Genomic DNA, 16,420 nt, shown 5'->3' with positions numbered 1-16,420 from the left:
TCAACAAAGTGTTATTAAGTTGATTCCAGGCCTCAGTGCTGAACTATTTGTAACTTATTCTAATCCTTCTCAAAACAGCCGTTTGAGGTCATCAGTGGTCTCCATCAAAGATAGGGAATTGGAATCTCAGAAATGTGTCATTTCTTGCCCGGAATAACACAGCTAGAGAGAAACAGCCTGGAGAGCCACTGCTGTGTGACTGTCAGCCCACACTGTGCCCACACAGAGCTCGGATGGGGGGAGGGGAAGAGGCTGGAGCAACCGAAGCCGCGGAAAGCCTGGGTGTAGTTCTGCATGGAAGGGGCCTGGGAGTTGTCGCTCCAGCCTAAAGACAAGCGAGAAACTGAACAGGCAGAAAAATCAACAGCTCTTTTTAGATCCAGAAGAGAGAGAAGGACACAGGACAAAGCAGGACAAAGCGCTGCACCCGAGATTGGAGATACAGACAAATACAGGGAGTCACAGAGGAGAGGCTCACGAGTGGAAACTGCTGTGGGAACAAGGGCCCTGTAGGAAACCTGAACCGTAACAAATTCCTAGAGGCTCAGTGGAGACAAGTCTGAGAGTTCAAGACTCCAGGGAGACCCTGGGGTAGAAACAGTTAAAAAGAGAAGTATAACTGATATACTAAGAAAGGAGAGGCCCTGGCCGGTTGGCTCAGTGGTAGAATGTCGGCCTGGTGTGTGGAAGTCCCAGGTTTGATTCCCGGTCAGGGCACACAGGAGAAGCGCCCATCTGCTTCTCTACCCCTCCCCCTCTCCTTTCTCTCTATCTCTTCCCCTCCTGCAGCCAAAGCTCCATTGGAGCAAAGTTGGCCCACGCTCTGAGGATGGCTCCATGGCCTCTGCCTCAGGTGCTAGAATGGCTCCGATGGCAGTGGAGCGATGCCCCAGAGGGGCTGAGCATCACCCCCTGGTGGGCATGCTGGGTGAATCCCAGTTGGGCACATGTGGGAGTCTGTCTGTCTGCCTGCCTCCCTCCCTCCACCCCCTACCCCCGCTTCTTACTTCAAAATAATACAAAAAAAAAAAAAAAGAAAGGAGAGAAAACAGAATCATAAAACACTCTTTTAAGACAAAATAGAACAAAGAACAAAGGCAACAAACAGAAAAGAACAACAAATATGATAGATATTAACCCAACTATGTCAAAATCACTTTGAATGTCAGTAGTCTAAATGTACTAGCTAAAAGCCTGCTCTTTGGTGGCGCAGTGGATAAAGTGTCTACCTAAGCAATTATGAGTTGATGCTTCCTGTTTCTCCCTCAACTTTCTCTCTCCCCAAATCAATAAATAAAATCTAAAAAAAAAAAAAAAGCCTGACCAAGCGGTGGCGCAGTGGATAGAATGTCGGACTGGGATGTGGAGGACCCAGGTTCAAGACCCCAAGGTTGCCAGCTTGAGCAAAAAGCTCACCAGCTTGGACCCAAGGTCGCTGGCTTGAGCAAGGTGTTACTCGGTCTGCTGAAGGCCCACGGTCAAGGCACATATGAGAAAGCAATCAGTGAACAACTAAGATGTCGCAACAAAAAACTGATGATTGATGCTTCTCATCTCTATTCGTTCCTGTCTGTCTCTCCCTATCTATCCCTCTCTCTGACTCTCGCTCTGTCTCTGTAAAAAAAAAAAAAAAAGAAAGTTATAAATGTACCAGTTAAAAGGCAGAGATTATCAGACTGGATCAAAAAACAAGACCCAACAATATGTTTGTAAGAAATCCACTTTCTTTTTTAAAATAATTTATAAAAAAAATTATTTATTGATGTTAGAGAGAAAGGGAGGGGGAGAGGTAGAGAGAGAGGGACATCAATCTGTTCTTGTCTGTGCCCTGACTGGGGATCAAACTGGCAACTTCTGTGCTTTGGAACAACACTAATCAACCAAGTTATCCGGCCAGAGCAGAAACCCACTTTAAATTTAAAGACACATAAAAGTTAAAAATAAATGGGAGGAGGAAAATATATCATGCTAGAACTAGTCAAAAGAAAGAAGTAGCTAAATATATTAATTTCAGACAGAGCAGACACGGCCAGATCCAGCAGGAGGACATAGCTGACCCCAACAGCACCATCGTCAACTGTTCATCCTTTACACTTACAGACTTCAGCAACAGAGAATTCACATTCTTCTCAAGCTCACACGAAACATTCAGCAAAACAGGTCACATTCTGGACTATACAACATACCTTAATACACTTAAAGACTAGAACTAGCCCTGCTCAGATATGTCAGGTGGTAGAGCATATATAGAGCAATAAAGCTGATAAGCTTCAAGCCAGGCTAAATGAGAAGAAAGATAGAAAACAAGTTACTAATATCAGAAAGGAAAGAAGTAACATTGCTATAGATCCTATGGGCATTAAAAAGATAAACCAGTACTATGAAAAACTCCATGCCCACAAATTTGATGACTTAGATGAAACTGGACCAATTCCTTGAATGAAACAATCTGCTAAAACTCACACAAGAAGAAATAGCCTATCTAAACAGGCCTATATCTGTTAAAGAAATCAAGTCAGTAATTAATAATCTCCCAAAACAGGAAAGCACCAGGCCCAGATGAGTTTATTGGTGAATTCTACCAACATTTAAGAAAGACACTGTATCAATTCCATACAGTCTTCTTCAGAGGATAGAAGCCGAGGCAATACTAACTCATTGTATAAAGCCAGTACTAACCTGTTACCAAAATCAGACAGACATTACAAGAAAACTACAGACCAATATCTCTCATACACATAGATTTTTAAATCCTCAACAAAGTATTAGGAAATTGAATCCAACAGTGTATGAAAATAATTACACACCATGAGCAAGTGAAATTTATCCCAATTATGCAAGGCTAGTTAAAAATTCAAAATTCAATTGAAGTAATCCATAAATTTAAAATTATATCAGTAGATACAGAAAAAGCATTTAACATAATCTACCTCCTATTTATGATTTAAAGGAACTTCTTCAACTTAATAAAGAGTACTTCCAGCCTGACCAGGCAGTGGTGCAGTGGATAGAGCATCAACTTGGGACGCTGAGGACCTAAGTTCGAAACCCCAAGGTCACTGGCTTGAGTGCAGGCTCACCAGCTTGAATGTGAGGTCACTGGCTTGAGCATGGGATCATAGACATGACCCCATGGTTGCTGGCTTGAAGCCCAAGGTCACTGGCTTGAACCCCAGGTCACTGGCTTGAGCAAAGGGGTCACTGGCTTAGCTGGAGCCCTCTGGTCAAGGCACATATGAGAAAGCAATCAATGAATAACTGAAGTGCCACAACTATGATTTGATGCTTCTCATCTCTCTCCCTTCCTGTTTGTCTCTCTCTCTCTTGCTTAAAAAAAAAATTCCAAAAAACCTGCAAGTAACATCATATTTAATGATGGGAAACTCAGCTTTCCCACTAAGATCAGGAGCAAGGCAGGGATGTCCCCTTCATCACTCCTTTCCAACACCATACTAAAGTGCTAGCTAATGCAATAGGATAAGAAAAGGAAATAAAAGGTATACTAAGGAAGGAAGAAATAAATTATATTTGTTCACAGGTGACATGATTGTTTATGTAGAAAATATTAAAGAATCAACAGAAACTTCCTGAGTTAATAAGCAATTATAGCAAGGTATTGGGATATGAGATTAATATATAAAAATAATCACTTTCATATATACCAACAATGAACAGGTGGAATTTGAAATTTAAAACACAGTACTAGCCCTGGCCGGTTGGCTCAGCGGTAGAGCGTCGGCCTAGCGTGTGGAGGACCCGGGTTCGATTCCCGGCCAGGGCACACAGGAGAAGCGCCCATTTGCTTCTCCACCCCTCCGCCGCGCTTTCCTCTCTGTCTCTCTCTTCCCCTCCCGCAGCCAAGGCTCCATTGGAGCAAAGATGGCCCGGGCGCTGGGGATGGCTCTGTGGCCTCTGCCTCAGGCGCTAGAGTGGCTCTGGTCGCAACATGGCGATGCCCAGGATGGGCAGAGCATCGCCCCCTGGTGGGCAGAGCGTCGCCCCTGGTGGGCGTGCCGGGTGGATCCCGGTCGGGCGCATGCGGGAGTCTGTCTGACTGTCTCTCTCTGTTTCCAGCTTCAGAAAAATGAAAGAAAGAAAAAAAAAAACACAGTACTACTACTTTTCAGCTGGAACCTCCATCTTCCAGTAATTAGCCAAAATGACTAACACAAAGGGAAAGAGGGGAGGCACCTGCTATGTGCTCTCTAGGCCTTTTAGGAAACATGGAGCTGTTCCTTTGGCCACCCACATACATGTGAATCTACAAGAATGGTAATATTGTAGACATCAAGGGAATGGGCATTGTTCCAGAAGGAATGCCCCACAAATGTTACTATGGCAAAACTGGGAGAGTCTACATTGTCACCCAGCATGCAGTGGGCATTATTGTAAACAAACACCGTAAGGGCAAGATTCTTGCCAAGAGAATTAATATACATATTGATCATATGAAGCACTCCAAGAGCCGAGATAGCATCCTGAAGTGTGAAGGAAAATGATCAGAAAAGGAAGGAAGCCAGAGGGCTCCCCAGAGTGCCAGCCGGCCCCACCCGGAGAAGCACGCTTGGTGACAGCCGTGGAAAGGAGCCGGAGCTGCTGGCGCCCTGCTCTATGAGTTCATGGCATGATACGTGTAAAGAAATAAGAGACCTTCGTACTGTTAAAGTGTTTCTCTTAGTTGAGTAGAAGTGTGGTATCCCTCCCCCAAAAAATATTTAAAGAAAACTTTGTGTCCTGAAAAGAATAAATAAAAAATAGAACACAATACTATTTACATTAGCACCCATAGAGTGAAATGTGGAAAACTACGTGAATGAAATCAAAGAACTATATAGATGGAAAGATTTTTTATGTTCAAGGATAGGAAAACTCAATATTCTTAAGATATCAATTCTCATCTTGGGGATGTTGATAATAAGCGGCTATGCATGCATAGGGCCAGGGATTATACAGGAAACCCCTGCACCTTCTTTAAATTGCTCTAAAGCAGTGGTAGTCAACCTGGTCCCTACCGCCCCCTAGTGGGCGTTCCAGCTTTCATGGTGGGCGGTAGCGGAGCAACCAAAGTATAAATAAAAAGATAGATTTAACTATAGTAAGTTTTATAAAGATTTATTCTGCCAAACTTAGCGGAAATCCAACACAAAGTACTTGGTAAGTAATTATTATTATATGCTTTAACTTGCTGTAACTCTGCTTTATAAATTTTAGGAAGTAAAGTTACTTCCCTACTTTATAAATCACCATTACTGTGGAACTGGTGGGCGGTTAGAAAATTTTACTACTAACAGAGATACAAAAGTGGGTGGTAGGTATAAAAAGGTTGACTACCCCTGCTCTAAAGAAATGGGGTCTTAATTATAAATTTGAAAAAAAAGCTGTAGCTGCTCCCTAAAATGTCAATGTGTTGCTGCCAAGGGTCTGAGTGACAATAGCAGGTTTAGAGGAAAGGATGTGAGCCCCTGAATGAGTCCGAGCTCATGTCCCAGCCCTGCCTCCTGCTAGTTACATGACTAGCATCGGTTTCTTCATTAAAATGGGAGTGACAATCCCTAGTTTGCAGGGTGGGTGTGAGGACAAGTTGATGGGCGATGTTTGTGATCCCTCCATGTGGAACCTGATATGGCTGCTAAAAACTGGTAGCTGATCTTAGCAGCAATGCTGGCAGTGAAAATGGGAAGAGATGCGGGGAGAGAGAAGAAAAAAAGAACCTGAGTTTTGTGTCCACTTATTGTGATTTTTTTCAGTACGTCTAAAAAATTGATAAATTGCATGCTCCATTAAGATGACTAGTATTTAAAAAAACAACAACCAGAAAATAACATGTGTTGGTGAGGATGTGGAGAAACTAGCTGTGAGAGTTCCACTGTTAGTGGAGCATAATGATGCCACCACTATGCAGAACACTCCGGAGATCCCTCAGAAAAGTAAAAAGAGAACTACCTTATGATCTAGCAATCCCACTTCTGGTTATTCACCCAGAGAAATTGAAAGCGGGGGTCTCAAAGAGATATTTGTACACCCATGTTCACTGCAGCATTATTCACAATAGCCAAGAGGTGGAAGCAACCCAGTGTCCATCAGTTGGTGAATGGATAAAGATGTGGTATATGCATACAGTGGAATAGCCTTAAAAAGGAAGGAAATTCTAACTCATGCTACAATGTGGATGAACCTTAAGGACATTATGCTGCATGAAATAAGCCAGTCTCAAAAGACAAATACTGTATAACTCCACTTATATGAGGCACCTAGAGTAGTCTAGAGTCATAGAAACAGAAAGTAAAGTGGTGGTTACCAGGGGCTGGGGACAGGGGGCAAAGGAAATTGTTTATTGGCTAGAGAGTTAGATTTGCAGGATGAAAAAGTTCTGGAGATCTGTTTCTGTTTCTGGAAAATATACTTGACACTGCCGAACTGTACACTTAAACATGGCTAAAGTGGTCAGTTTTCTGTTACTTTTCTTACCACAACAAAAAAATTAATAAATCACTTTTATCACCACTAGACTACATAGGCAAGCTGCAAATACACTAAGGGCTAGTTTCAAGACTGAGAAGTCACTGCATGTTGTGTGCTGTCATTTGTCTGTATGTACAATGTTTGTATAATCTCGTCTACTTTTTTTTATTTTCCCAGTAATGCCATTGGTCCCCTGGTAGCTTTGTGGCTGATTTATGAACATGGTGCAGTCCTACAAGAAGCAGCTACCCCTGTCTGGCTGCTGTTTTATGGAGGCGTTGGAATTTGTACAGGGCTCTGGGTTTGGGGAAGAAGAGTGATCCAGACCATGGGGAAAGACCTCACTCCAATCACACCATCCAGGTAAGCCAGAGGGTGCAGGCTGGATGGTGGGGCTGGCCCCGGGAGGCCTGCGCAGAGTTGATGTGTCTGAGAGTCCTAAGTCTCATGCTGCTCTTATGCCCAGACCCCCTCAGCACAGCCACTCTGCAGCTGGGAGTCGCTGTGTGGAGGAGGCAGAGGGTAAGCACACCCCACCTTGCTGGCCCCCCATCATTGCCCTCCCGCATGCACTCTTGGGCCCTCATCCCCAGTGGCACTGAGATGAGGGAGAAAAAATGAGAGGGGTAGGAAGGTGGAAGGAAGGAGAAGCTACAGCAGAGCAGGAGGGAAAGAGGAGGACCCATCGTGCAGCCGCCTTCTTCACAACTGGTCGTCTTACCCAGCGCGGGGTGGGAGGGAGGGGATGCAGTCCACACCCAGGGCCCAGGGCCTGCCAGTCCTGAAAGTTCCCCGCCACGCCAGTGCCACCTACTGGACAGAAGCAGCTCTCACCTGCCACCCTCCTGCAGTTCCTCTGGGTCCTCCCTCCCCCAGCCTCTGTCTTCCCAGGGGTCCCGAGACCCTCCCACGTGGTTTTCTCTGTAGTCCTAGTGCCCTTTTTTCTCATCTGTAGCTAGATTAGGGTAAAATAACAAACTCACAAGAGAACTTTAGAAGGATACAACTAAAACCTTCGAACAACCTATTTGTAAGTAATCTTTTCCCTCTTGAAATTAATTTTAATGATTCTTTTATAATCTGAGGAAAAATTCACGTTTTTGGTAATAAGTACACATTTTTTAAATGAGAGTATCGTTTTTCAAATGCCACTTCAGAAACGACTAAGTGACCGTTTTTACACAGCAGGAACTTGTGACCCAGTTCCTACAGTGTGTGGGTTTTGAAAACATACCAGAAAAACAAGTCTTTTGAGGGCTGGAAACAGGGTAAGGCAGAGCCTCTGGGTGAATCGCTGCCATTGTACCACAGTTTCTTGTTCTATTAATGTCATCTGGCCCTGTCAGAAGTCGACAGTCGATTCAAAGAATGTTCTGGTGAGACTTTGGCACCCCTGGGGTGTCAGCGAGGCTGACACAAAGAGCGCCTGTGACGTGTGTCCTGTCTCCCTCCACAGCGGCTTCACCATTGAGCTGGCCTCGGCATTCACTGTGGTGGTCGCCTCCAACGTGGGGCTCCCGGTCAGCACCACCCACTGCAAGGTAGGCCCCGCCCGCACCCTTGCTCTGGGCTGCCCGCTCAGTCCGCATCCTCAGCCTCCCAGTGAGTCTGAGAAGAGCCGGTTGCGCTTTGTGTGTTATTGTTGGTGGGAAAAATCATCGCCAGGTGCGCTGGGTGTGCTCGAGCTGTCAGACGGACGTGGCGGCCTCTCCTGCCCAGCGCTGCGGCCCTCTGGCCTGCAGACCTGCTTTTCCAGGGCGTGCCTGGCCAGAGCATCCCCTCCTCTGACCTGTGCATCACTCTCCCATTGTCCTGTTTCTCTCTTGTTTCCACAGTGGACTGCACTGAAGTCATGTATGCGCTAACCATATCCGTAAGCTCAAATGGGGGCATGCCACTCAGTTCCAACCCATTGCAGGGGACTGGGAGTTGACAGTGGACCTAGAGATAAGCAGGGACCATCCCAGTGGAATTGTACAAGAGTTGTTTCCATTCTTTTTCCTTACATGATGGCCATAGAGACTGTATTGCCTTTGAGTAAATTCCAAATCCAGGGTAATGCTTACTATCGCTCACTGCCCAGTGCTTTAAAACTAAGGGCTGTGCAGGGGGGAACTCCCTGCTACAGGGGTGGAGCGTTGGAGCCGTAAGGAACCTTAAAGGTGAATGAAGAGGAGACAGGCTCTGTGGCTCTCAGGGAGTTATCTGAGGTCACTCAGAGGGGAGCCAGGACTAGAACCCGGGTCTGATAACCCAGGTCTGGAAAATTTTTTTTTTTTTTCTTTTTTTCTGAAGCTGGAAACAGGGAGAGACAGTCAGACAGACTCCCGCCTGCGCCCGACCGGGATCCACCCGGCACGCCCACCATGGGGCGACGCTCTGCCCACCAGGGGGCGATGCTCTGCCCATCCTGGGCGTCGCCATGTTGCGACCAGAGCCACTCTAGCGCCTGGGGCAAAGGCCACAGAGCCATCCCCAGCGCCTGGGCCATCTTTGCTCCAATGGAGCCTTGGCTGCGGGAGGGGAAGAGAGAGACAGAGAGGAAAGCGCGGCGGAGGGGTGGAAAAGCAAATGGGCGCTTCTCCTGTGTGCCCTGGCCGGGAATCGAACCCGGGTCCTCCGCACGCTAGGCCGACGCTCTACCACTGAGCCAACCGGCCAGGGCGGAAAATTCTAAAACATCTGCAGTGGGCCTTCTCTATACAAAATATTCCCTAACTTCAACAAAGCAAAAGTCACCTCCAGATTTTACCTAGGTTCATTTCTTGTATCAGTCAGGAAAAACTCATCGGTACCTGCTGTGTGTGATGCACCAGGACCAGCAGCCATCTATCTGCACTGACACACAATTAAAAACTCCAGCCACTCTGTTTACAAACAGATGCAAATGGATTGGTGCTTCAAACAGTTAAGTCCAGGAAGCACTGATGGGAGTATCTTTAGTGGACCAGCTAACGAGAGCTCTGCAGTGTGGAGAACCAGCCTTATTGGAGATGGTTTTTTTCTTTTTCTTGTTTCTTCCTGTTTTGCTACAGAATATAGAATAACTTCTGTTTCTACAAATTTTCATTGTAAAAATTACTTCCACTTACTGAGTATATATAGAGCACCAGGCACTGTGTTTAGGGCTTTATAGTACATGCAAAATACATTGTTAATTCCCATAGCAACCCTGTGAAATTGGTACAGGTATTCCCAATTCACAGATAAGGAAACAGAGCCTTCCAGAGGTAAGCCACTTTCCCAGGGTCATGTATTTAACATGTGATAGAACCTTCACCGCATGCTCTCCCCTCCGAATTGTAATGATAAACGGAGTCATGGTCACCAACCACAGCTAAGGTGGGTGGGAGGCAAGTGCTCTCTGCTGGGCACTGTTTTAAGTGCACTGTGCATAATTAACTTATTTAGTCCTCCCCAAACCTTCGGATGTGGGTGCTAATGTTACTCCAGTTTTACCAGTGAGGACACTGAAAAGCTAACTTGTCCAGTATGAGGACACAGCTAGTGAGTGGCCGCCTGAGGTCCAGGTGGGCGGTGTGGCCCCGAGCCCTGCTTGCGTCTCAGTTACAGAGGAGGAAGGTGGCTGCTCCTGCCATTCTCCTACCATTGTTATTTTTCTAATTTCAGTTACATAAAAACTGTGAAAGAGCACATGTTCACTGAAATATATCAAACAATACTGTACAGAAGGAAAAGGTATCTGCCCCTTACTCCACCTCAGCCTCTGCACCGTGATGTGTGGGAGCCTGCAGGAAATGCGTGTTTCTAAGTGTGTGCCTTCCCACGGAGATAGGGTTTGAACGCTGTAGGCCAGGGGTTTTTACACAGGGGGCCAGTTCACTGTCCCTCAGACCATTGGAGGGCCGGGCTATAAAAAAACTATGAACAAATTCCTATGCACACTGCACATATCTTATTTTAAAGTAAAAAAACAAAACGGGAACAAATACAATATTTAAAATAAAGAACAAGTAAATTTAAATCAACAAACTGACCAGTATTTCAATGGGAACTATGGGCCTGCTTTTGGCTAATGAGATGGTCAATGTGCTCCTCTCACTGACCACCAATGAAAGAGATGCCCTTTCTGGAAGTGCGGCGAGGGGCCGGATAAATGGCCTCAGGGGGCCACAAGTGGCCCGCGGGCCGTAGTTTGGGGTCCCCTGCTGTAGGCATAAATAGTCTTTTGGACTATTTGAAAATAAACATTACACTGTCTTTTTAATAATTAACCTTGCACTTGAGCAAGCCTAATGAAGGTAAACTTTTTCACACCAGTTGAAAGATCTGAGGAAAAAACAAGTTTGGTTTTTCTAGGTTGTTATTGTTTCTTAATGAACTATATTTGTAAGCTAACCTATACTGAGGTATAAAGTGAAGTGTTATAACTGAGCCAACTAATTTTGCTAATAACACTAGACTCTATCATATGTATGAAATAGATGAAATTATAAAATGCCTATAAAACTACATTCTATATGGTTATCTTTGTCGTTCCCCCAATATTTATATTTATATTATAATAAGGAGGTGCTAGTAAGGGATTTATATGCAGTTTGTACAGGACTGTAGTGAATAAATGTGTACCTATGTTATTAGGACCCTAAAATAGCTATACAAATCCTATGGTAGGTTTTGTTTCCACGGATAGAGCTGTTGATTAGTATTAGAATAGCTTGTGATACTTAAAATAAGTCTCCTTAACATGGAACCATGGTGGATTCATCTATCAAATAGACTTAAGACGAGCTCAACTTGGATTCTAGTCAGTTTGTCCAGTGCTATTGACCGTGTACTTCTGGACAAAGCGCAGAGCTAGTTATTGCAGTAACCGAAGGCCAGGAACCTGGCTCTGAAGAACTTGCAGAGGACAGAGACGTCCATCAAAGGCCAGATAAGGGGAGTGCTAAGGAGCGTTCCCAGTTGCCGTCCCTCATAACACTTACTCTGTTATAGCACGTTTCTTCTGCTGCAGCAGTCCCGATGGCAAACAGAGGATGGAGAGTGAGAAACAGAGATGGGCAGTCCCGATGGCAAACAGAGGATGGAGAGTGAGAAACAGGGATGGGCAGTCCCGATGGCAAACAGAGGATGGAGAGTGAGAAACAGAGATGGGCAGTCCCGATGGCAAACAGAGGATGGAGAGTGAGAAACAGGGATGGGCAGTCCCGATGGCAAACAGAGGATGGAGAGTGAGAAACAGGGATGGCATTAGGAGCGAGGCCCTATGTGAGCAACGCTGTGAATCTGGCAACATTCAGAGGGTGTCGGTGTCCACATAAAGTCATAACAATCCCATCAGATTTTCCAGAATAATTAGAGCCTGTGTTTGGTTTTTCCAGCTCTCTGCTTCCTCTCCCATCTGTTTGTTAGGTTCTTGCGTAGAGCCACCTCCATTAGAAGGTGGGCAAAGTTGAGAACTTGGCAGGAAGAAACATAGAAACTGTTGTGTACAGTGAGCTTCTTGCATTTCTCTGGGTAGATTCAGTTATTCATGTTTCCTTCTAAGTGTACCAATGTTTAATACAGACAGCCGTTTGTGAGCTCTTTAATAGGAATTCAGTGTTGTTACCCAAAATGTTTTAATTCCATATTGAGGTGGTTTGGGATTATTCTTTTTTGTGAATTACTCACATTGTTCATCTCTGTTGATGACATAGATGATTACTCAACTAGCCTTTAGATTTGGAACAGTTTATAATATTTTAAAATTTAGGGTTATAATTTTTTATTTAATTTTCTAATTCTTGCTATCTGGTTCCCCTACTTCTCAACAATTCTGCTGTTGTTCGTGCCTGATGATGGCACTTAGCTGGAAACACACTCAGTTTCCTAAGAGGGAAGGTAGAACACAGGAAAGAAATACCTGTGTGGGAGACATGCTGTATTATTGGATGGGAAGGCTAGATTTTGTAAAGATGTCGGTTCTCCTCAAATACAACCCCAACTGAATTTTCCTTACAACTTTACAAAATGAATCTAAAGTTAATTTGGTAGGGTAAGTTGGCAAGAACATGAAACAATTCTAAAAAATAAAAAAGTGAGGAGGAGGAACTGGCCTTGCCAGATAGAAAGTATATTAGAAGGAAACAGAGTTAAAAATAGGTGGAGGTGAGGGGTGGGGAGTTGTGTTGATGGGGACAGAGTTGGGGATGATGACAAAGCTCTGGAGGTGGATGGCGATCGTGTGAATGTACTTGATGCCACCAAATTGTACACTTAAAAATGGTTAAAATGATACATTTTATGTCACGTATATTTATTTTACCACAATAATAAAAAGTAGTTAGATACTTGCATAAAAACAGTAGATGAGTGAGAGAGAGAACCTGTTACATACAAGCATATAGTTTGAGAAAGGGAAAAGTGAGCCAGTAAGGGATGTTAGGCCACAGGCCCTCAAGCTAGAAAAACAAAATGAAGATCCACAACTCTCAACGATATGAACATATATCTGATGGCTTAAATAACATTTTTAAATATTTTAAAATTTAGACTAAAATAAAACTTTATTTTAGAGAATTTAGAATTAAGTATTTATCAAATATTCAAGCTAAAGATAAAGCACAGAGAAAAGCATAGCATATCCAATTGTGTGAAAGTAGAAACTTGAACGTGAGACAAAGCAAAACACTGGGTTGGGAAAATATTTCCATTTAATATCAGAGCTAATATTATTATTCAGGAAAGACCACACATAAATAAATAAGGGTCACATTTAGATTCCAATATGTAAAAGGGCAAAATACACAGAGACAATTTTTATATGTAAAGACTAGAAGGAGTAAACTAGAATAAAAGTTCAGCCTTAGTCATAATTAAAGATATGTAAATTATAGCAACTGTGGCATGTGTTTTTGTTGGTTACCAAAAAAGAACAATTTACAAGATTGTTGTGGTATGCTGAAATTCACAGATTATGGATGACCTCTGTATTTGCTTCTGTTTGTAAAACGAGTTGGCAGTGATTGAGGTCCTAAAGTGGATTAGGAGATGGAGGTCTTCCTCAAAGTAACTTTCGATCTGATGCTTGGGAAGGCGTTGCTGGTAAATCACTATTTTGCAGGCCCTGGCCAGTTAGCTCAGTGGTAGAGTGTCAGCCTGGCGTGCAGGAGTCCCGGGTTCGATTCCCGTCCAGGGCACACAGGAGAGGCGCCCATCTGCTTCTCCACCCCTCCCCCTCTCCTTCCTCTCTGTCTCTCTTCCCCTCCTGCAGCCAAGGCTCCATTGGAGCAAAGTTGGCCCGGGCGCTGAGGATGGCTCTGTGGCCTCTGCCTCAGGTGCTAGAATGGCTCTGGTCACAACAGAGCAAAGCCCCAGATGGGCAGAGCATCGCCCCCTGGTGGGCATGCCAGGTGGATCCCAGTCGGGCGCATGCAGGAGTCTGTCTGACTGCCTCCCTGTTTCCAACTTCAGGAAAAAAAAAGAAAGAAAGAAAGAAAGAAATCACCATTTTGCCACCCTAACAATAAAGATTGGATTGCTAAATCTTTAGCAGAAGGGAAGTGGGAAGTCGCTGAGGAACAGGATTCTTAATGGTATAAGAATGTTTCTTTAGAGCTGTGGCAAAATGTTAAAAATTGGTCAATTTTAATAGAGTGTATGGGAGTTCTTGCAGCTTTTCTCTAAGTTTGAGATCATTTCAAGGTGTTTTTTAAATGCCCCCTTTAACAAATAATCCATTTAAGGGAATACTATTCTCCAAAGCCTAAGTATAAACTATATGAGTGAATATGTTCATCATAAAACTATTTCTAAGAGGGAAAAATTAGAAGCAGATTGGAAATGGTTAAATAAACTAAGGTACAGCCACCTAACGTGTATACCATTTTACATGGTAATAATCATAACGGCTGTGAGTACTATGGGAAAATGCTGAAAATGTTAACTTTTTTTTAATGAAAGGAAATAGTGTATAAAGGTATATTTATTTAAAAAAAAACACTAGAAGGGTATAAATATGACAGTAGTTGGGTTCTGGGTGATTGTCCATCCTCCTATCACATAAACTTGCTATAATTTTATTACCTTTATGCTTTTTAAAAAAAGTGTTCTAAGAACGGAAGAGTACATAGATAAGATAGAAACTCGAGTGTTCTCTCCTTGCGAAGGTAATCCAGAACAGCTGGGAGAGTGAGTAACGAGAATCTCAGCAGCTGGCCTGTGCTTTTGAGGGCTTGGGTTAACAAAACGGCAGATTAACTGCCCTTAAATATGCTGCTGTTTTTGGTGTTCTGGTTTGCTTCCATAAAACAGCTTTAAGTGTTTGAAGCTATTTTTCTGTGGTTAGACCCCGGTTGCTATTTGAGTCTCACTGGCCACTGCTGAATCTGAAGTAGTCAAGGGTCCTAGAGACAAGCCTATTTTATGGAGATTTCAAGAGCCCCCTTCCAAGTGGCCAAGGGCACCCCATTAAACTCCCCGAGCTTCCCCAGAGCCTGAGCAAGATGTGAGATGCCTTCACTTTCTTAGGATTTTTAGGATACTTAAAAGTGTCTTTTATTACTTTTTAGACTTTCAGCAAACCCATAAAATGAATTGCAAGTATTTAGAAAAATATTTAAATCAATATTAAAATTTTAATTTTCAAGTATCTGTCGTGCCTCTATGAGGCAGGATTGAAGTTTAGCTCCAATAATATTTATGCTCCATTTTATTTTATTTATTAAAATTAGCTAACGTGTAAAGACTGCAAGGCAGTTTGCAATAACGGAGAAAACCAGTTCAAAGTCTGGAGGCCTGAGTTCTAGCCCTCAGTCTGCCCAGGTGTATGGGATCCCCTGGAGCGCAAGCCCCCGGGGCCTGTGTTATCCTCTGTAAAATAAGCCTCGAGCTCTGACATTCTCAAAGGTCTTATCCAGCTCCAACATTTTATGATGCTATTATTCTAAGATAAGGACCCATAATTGCCATTTCATTATGTAATTAAAGCAGGTTCACATACCATAGTAAGCAATGTCCTACATAGGGAGTATTTAAACCAGGGGCATTCAAAGTTTATAAGGTACAGAGAGCATAGAAAACATTTACTTGGCTCAAGTTCCACTCAAATAGAACAGAATATAGAGGTGGAAAAGTGCATCAGATCTGTATACTGAATAGAATAATCCTAAAGTAATTATGCATAAACTAAATATTTTAGAAGCTTTTAGCAAATTTAAGGGAAAGTATTGGTTATTTTATAATTTATTTGAAATTAGCCAGTATACATTGGTTGAATGTAGATTTTGTGTCTCACCTTAAAATTTATGGGCCTCTTTTTACTTTAAAATGTCTGTGCTCCTACAGGTGGGCTCCGTGGTGGCCGTGGGCTGGATCCGCTCCCGGAAGGCCGTGGACTGGCGCCTCTTCCGGAACATCTTTTTGGCCTGGTTTGTGACTGTCCCTGTGGCTGGCTTGTTCAGTGCTGCTGTCATGGCTCTCCTCATGTACGGGGTCCTTCCCTATGTGTGATTGGTCTTCCTCCAGCCAGTAGGAAGGGGGTGGTCTGGCGTGGGGAAGTGCAGGGGCGTGTGCCACACGCGCCCCGCCCGTGCACGGGCTGTCTCCCAACCGGCTTCTCCATGCCCCTGCAGGTGGTTCCGACCACATGTTCACCTAGGTAGGGAGCCATCCTCCAGAGCTAACTTAACTACTGTACATAATACTGTGCATTAAACTGGTGTCGTGATGACGTGGTGCAGTTACTTATATATTAAATATATACTGTATACATAGAATAGGTAGCATTATTTCAAATATACTCAAAATGGGAGTGGAGATAATTGCCTAGAATTCAGTATTCAACAAATCTTTGTACATAGTGATTTCAGTGGCTAGTTTTGAGAACCTTTTAAAAGGAAAGTGTAGGTTGGAAAGTGCTGTTTTCCCCATTGAATAATGAATAACTCAGTTAGTAAGCTAACTGAGATAGAGGATGGAAGATACAAATTGGAGAGGGTGTATGTGTCATAGT

The 16,420-nt window shown here is 43.7% G+C and overlaps 1 protein-coding gene across 9 annotated transcripts in view; it reads left to right on the top strand.

The window, feature by feature from the left end:
* Positions 1-16,135, top strand: part of SLC20A2 (solute carrier family 20 member 2) — a 110,494-nt gene extending 94,359 nt beyond the window's left edge. For all 9 annotated transcript variants that reach the window (XM_066380424.1, XM_066380422.1, XM_066380420.1 and 6 more), the window contains 3 exons: positions 6,640-6,825; positions 7,919-8,003; positions 15,754-16,135. In XM_066380424.1, coding sequence (XP_066236521.1) covers positions 6,640-6,825; positions 7,919-8,003; positions 15,754-15,918 — 436 coding nt within the window. In that variant the 3' untranslated portion in view covers positions 15,919-16,135. The remainder of the gene's footprint in view (positions 1-6,639; positions 6,826-7,918; positions 8,004-15,753) is intronic.
* The last annotated feature ends 285 nt before the right edge of the window (positions 16,136-16,420 follow it).

This window comes from Saccopteryx leptura, chromosome 4, assembly GCF_036850995.1.
Source record: "Saccopteryx leptura isolate mSacLep1 chromosome 4, mSacLep1_pri_phased_curated, whole genome shotgun sequence".
Classification (NCBI taxonomy): Eukaryota; Metazoa; Chordata; class Mammalia; order Chiroptera; family Emballonuridae; genus Saccopteryx; species Saccopteryx leptura.
The sequence above is the reverse complement of the archived record's forward strand: the minus strand, read 5'-3'. Positions and strand labels throughout refer to the sequence as shown.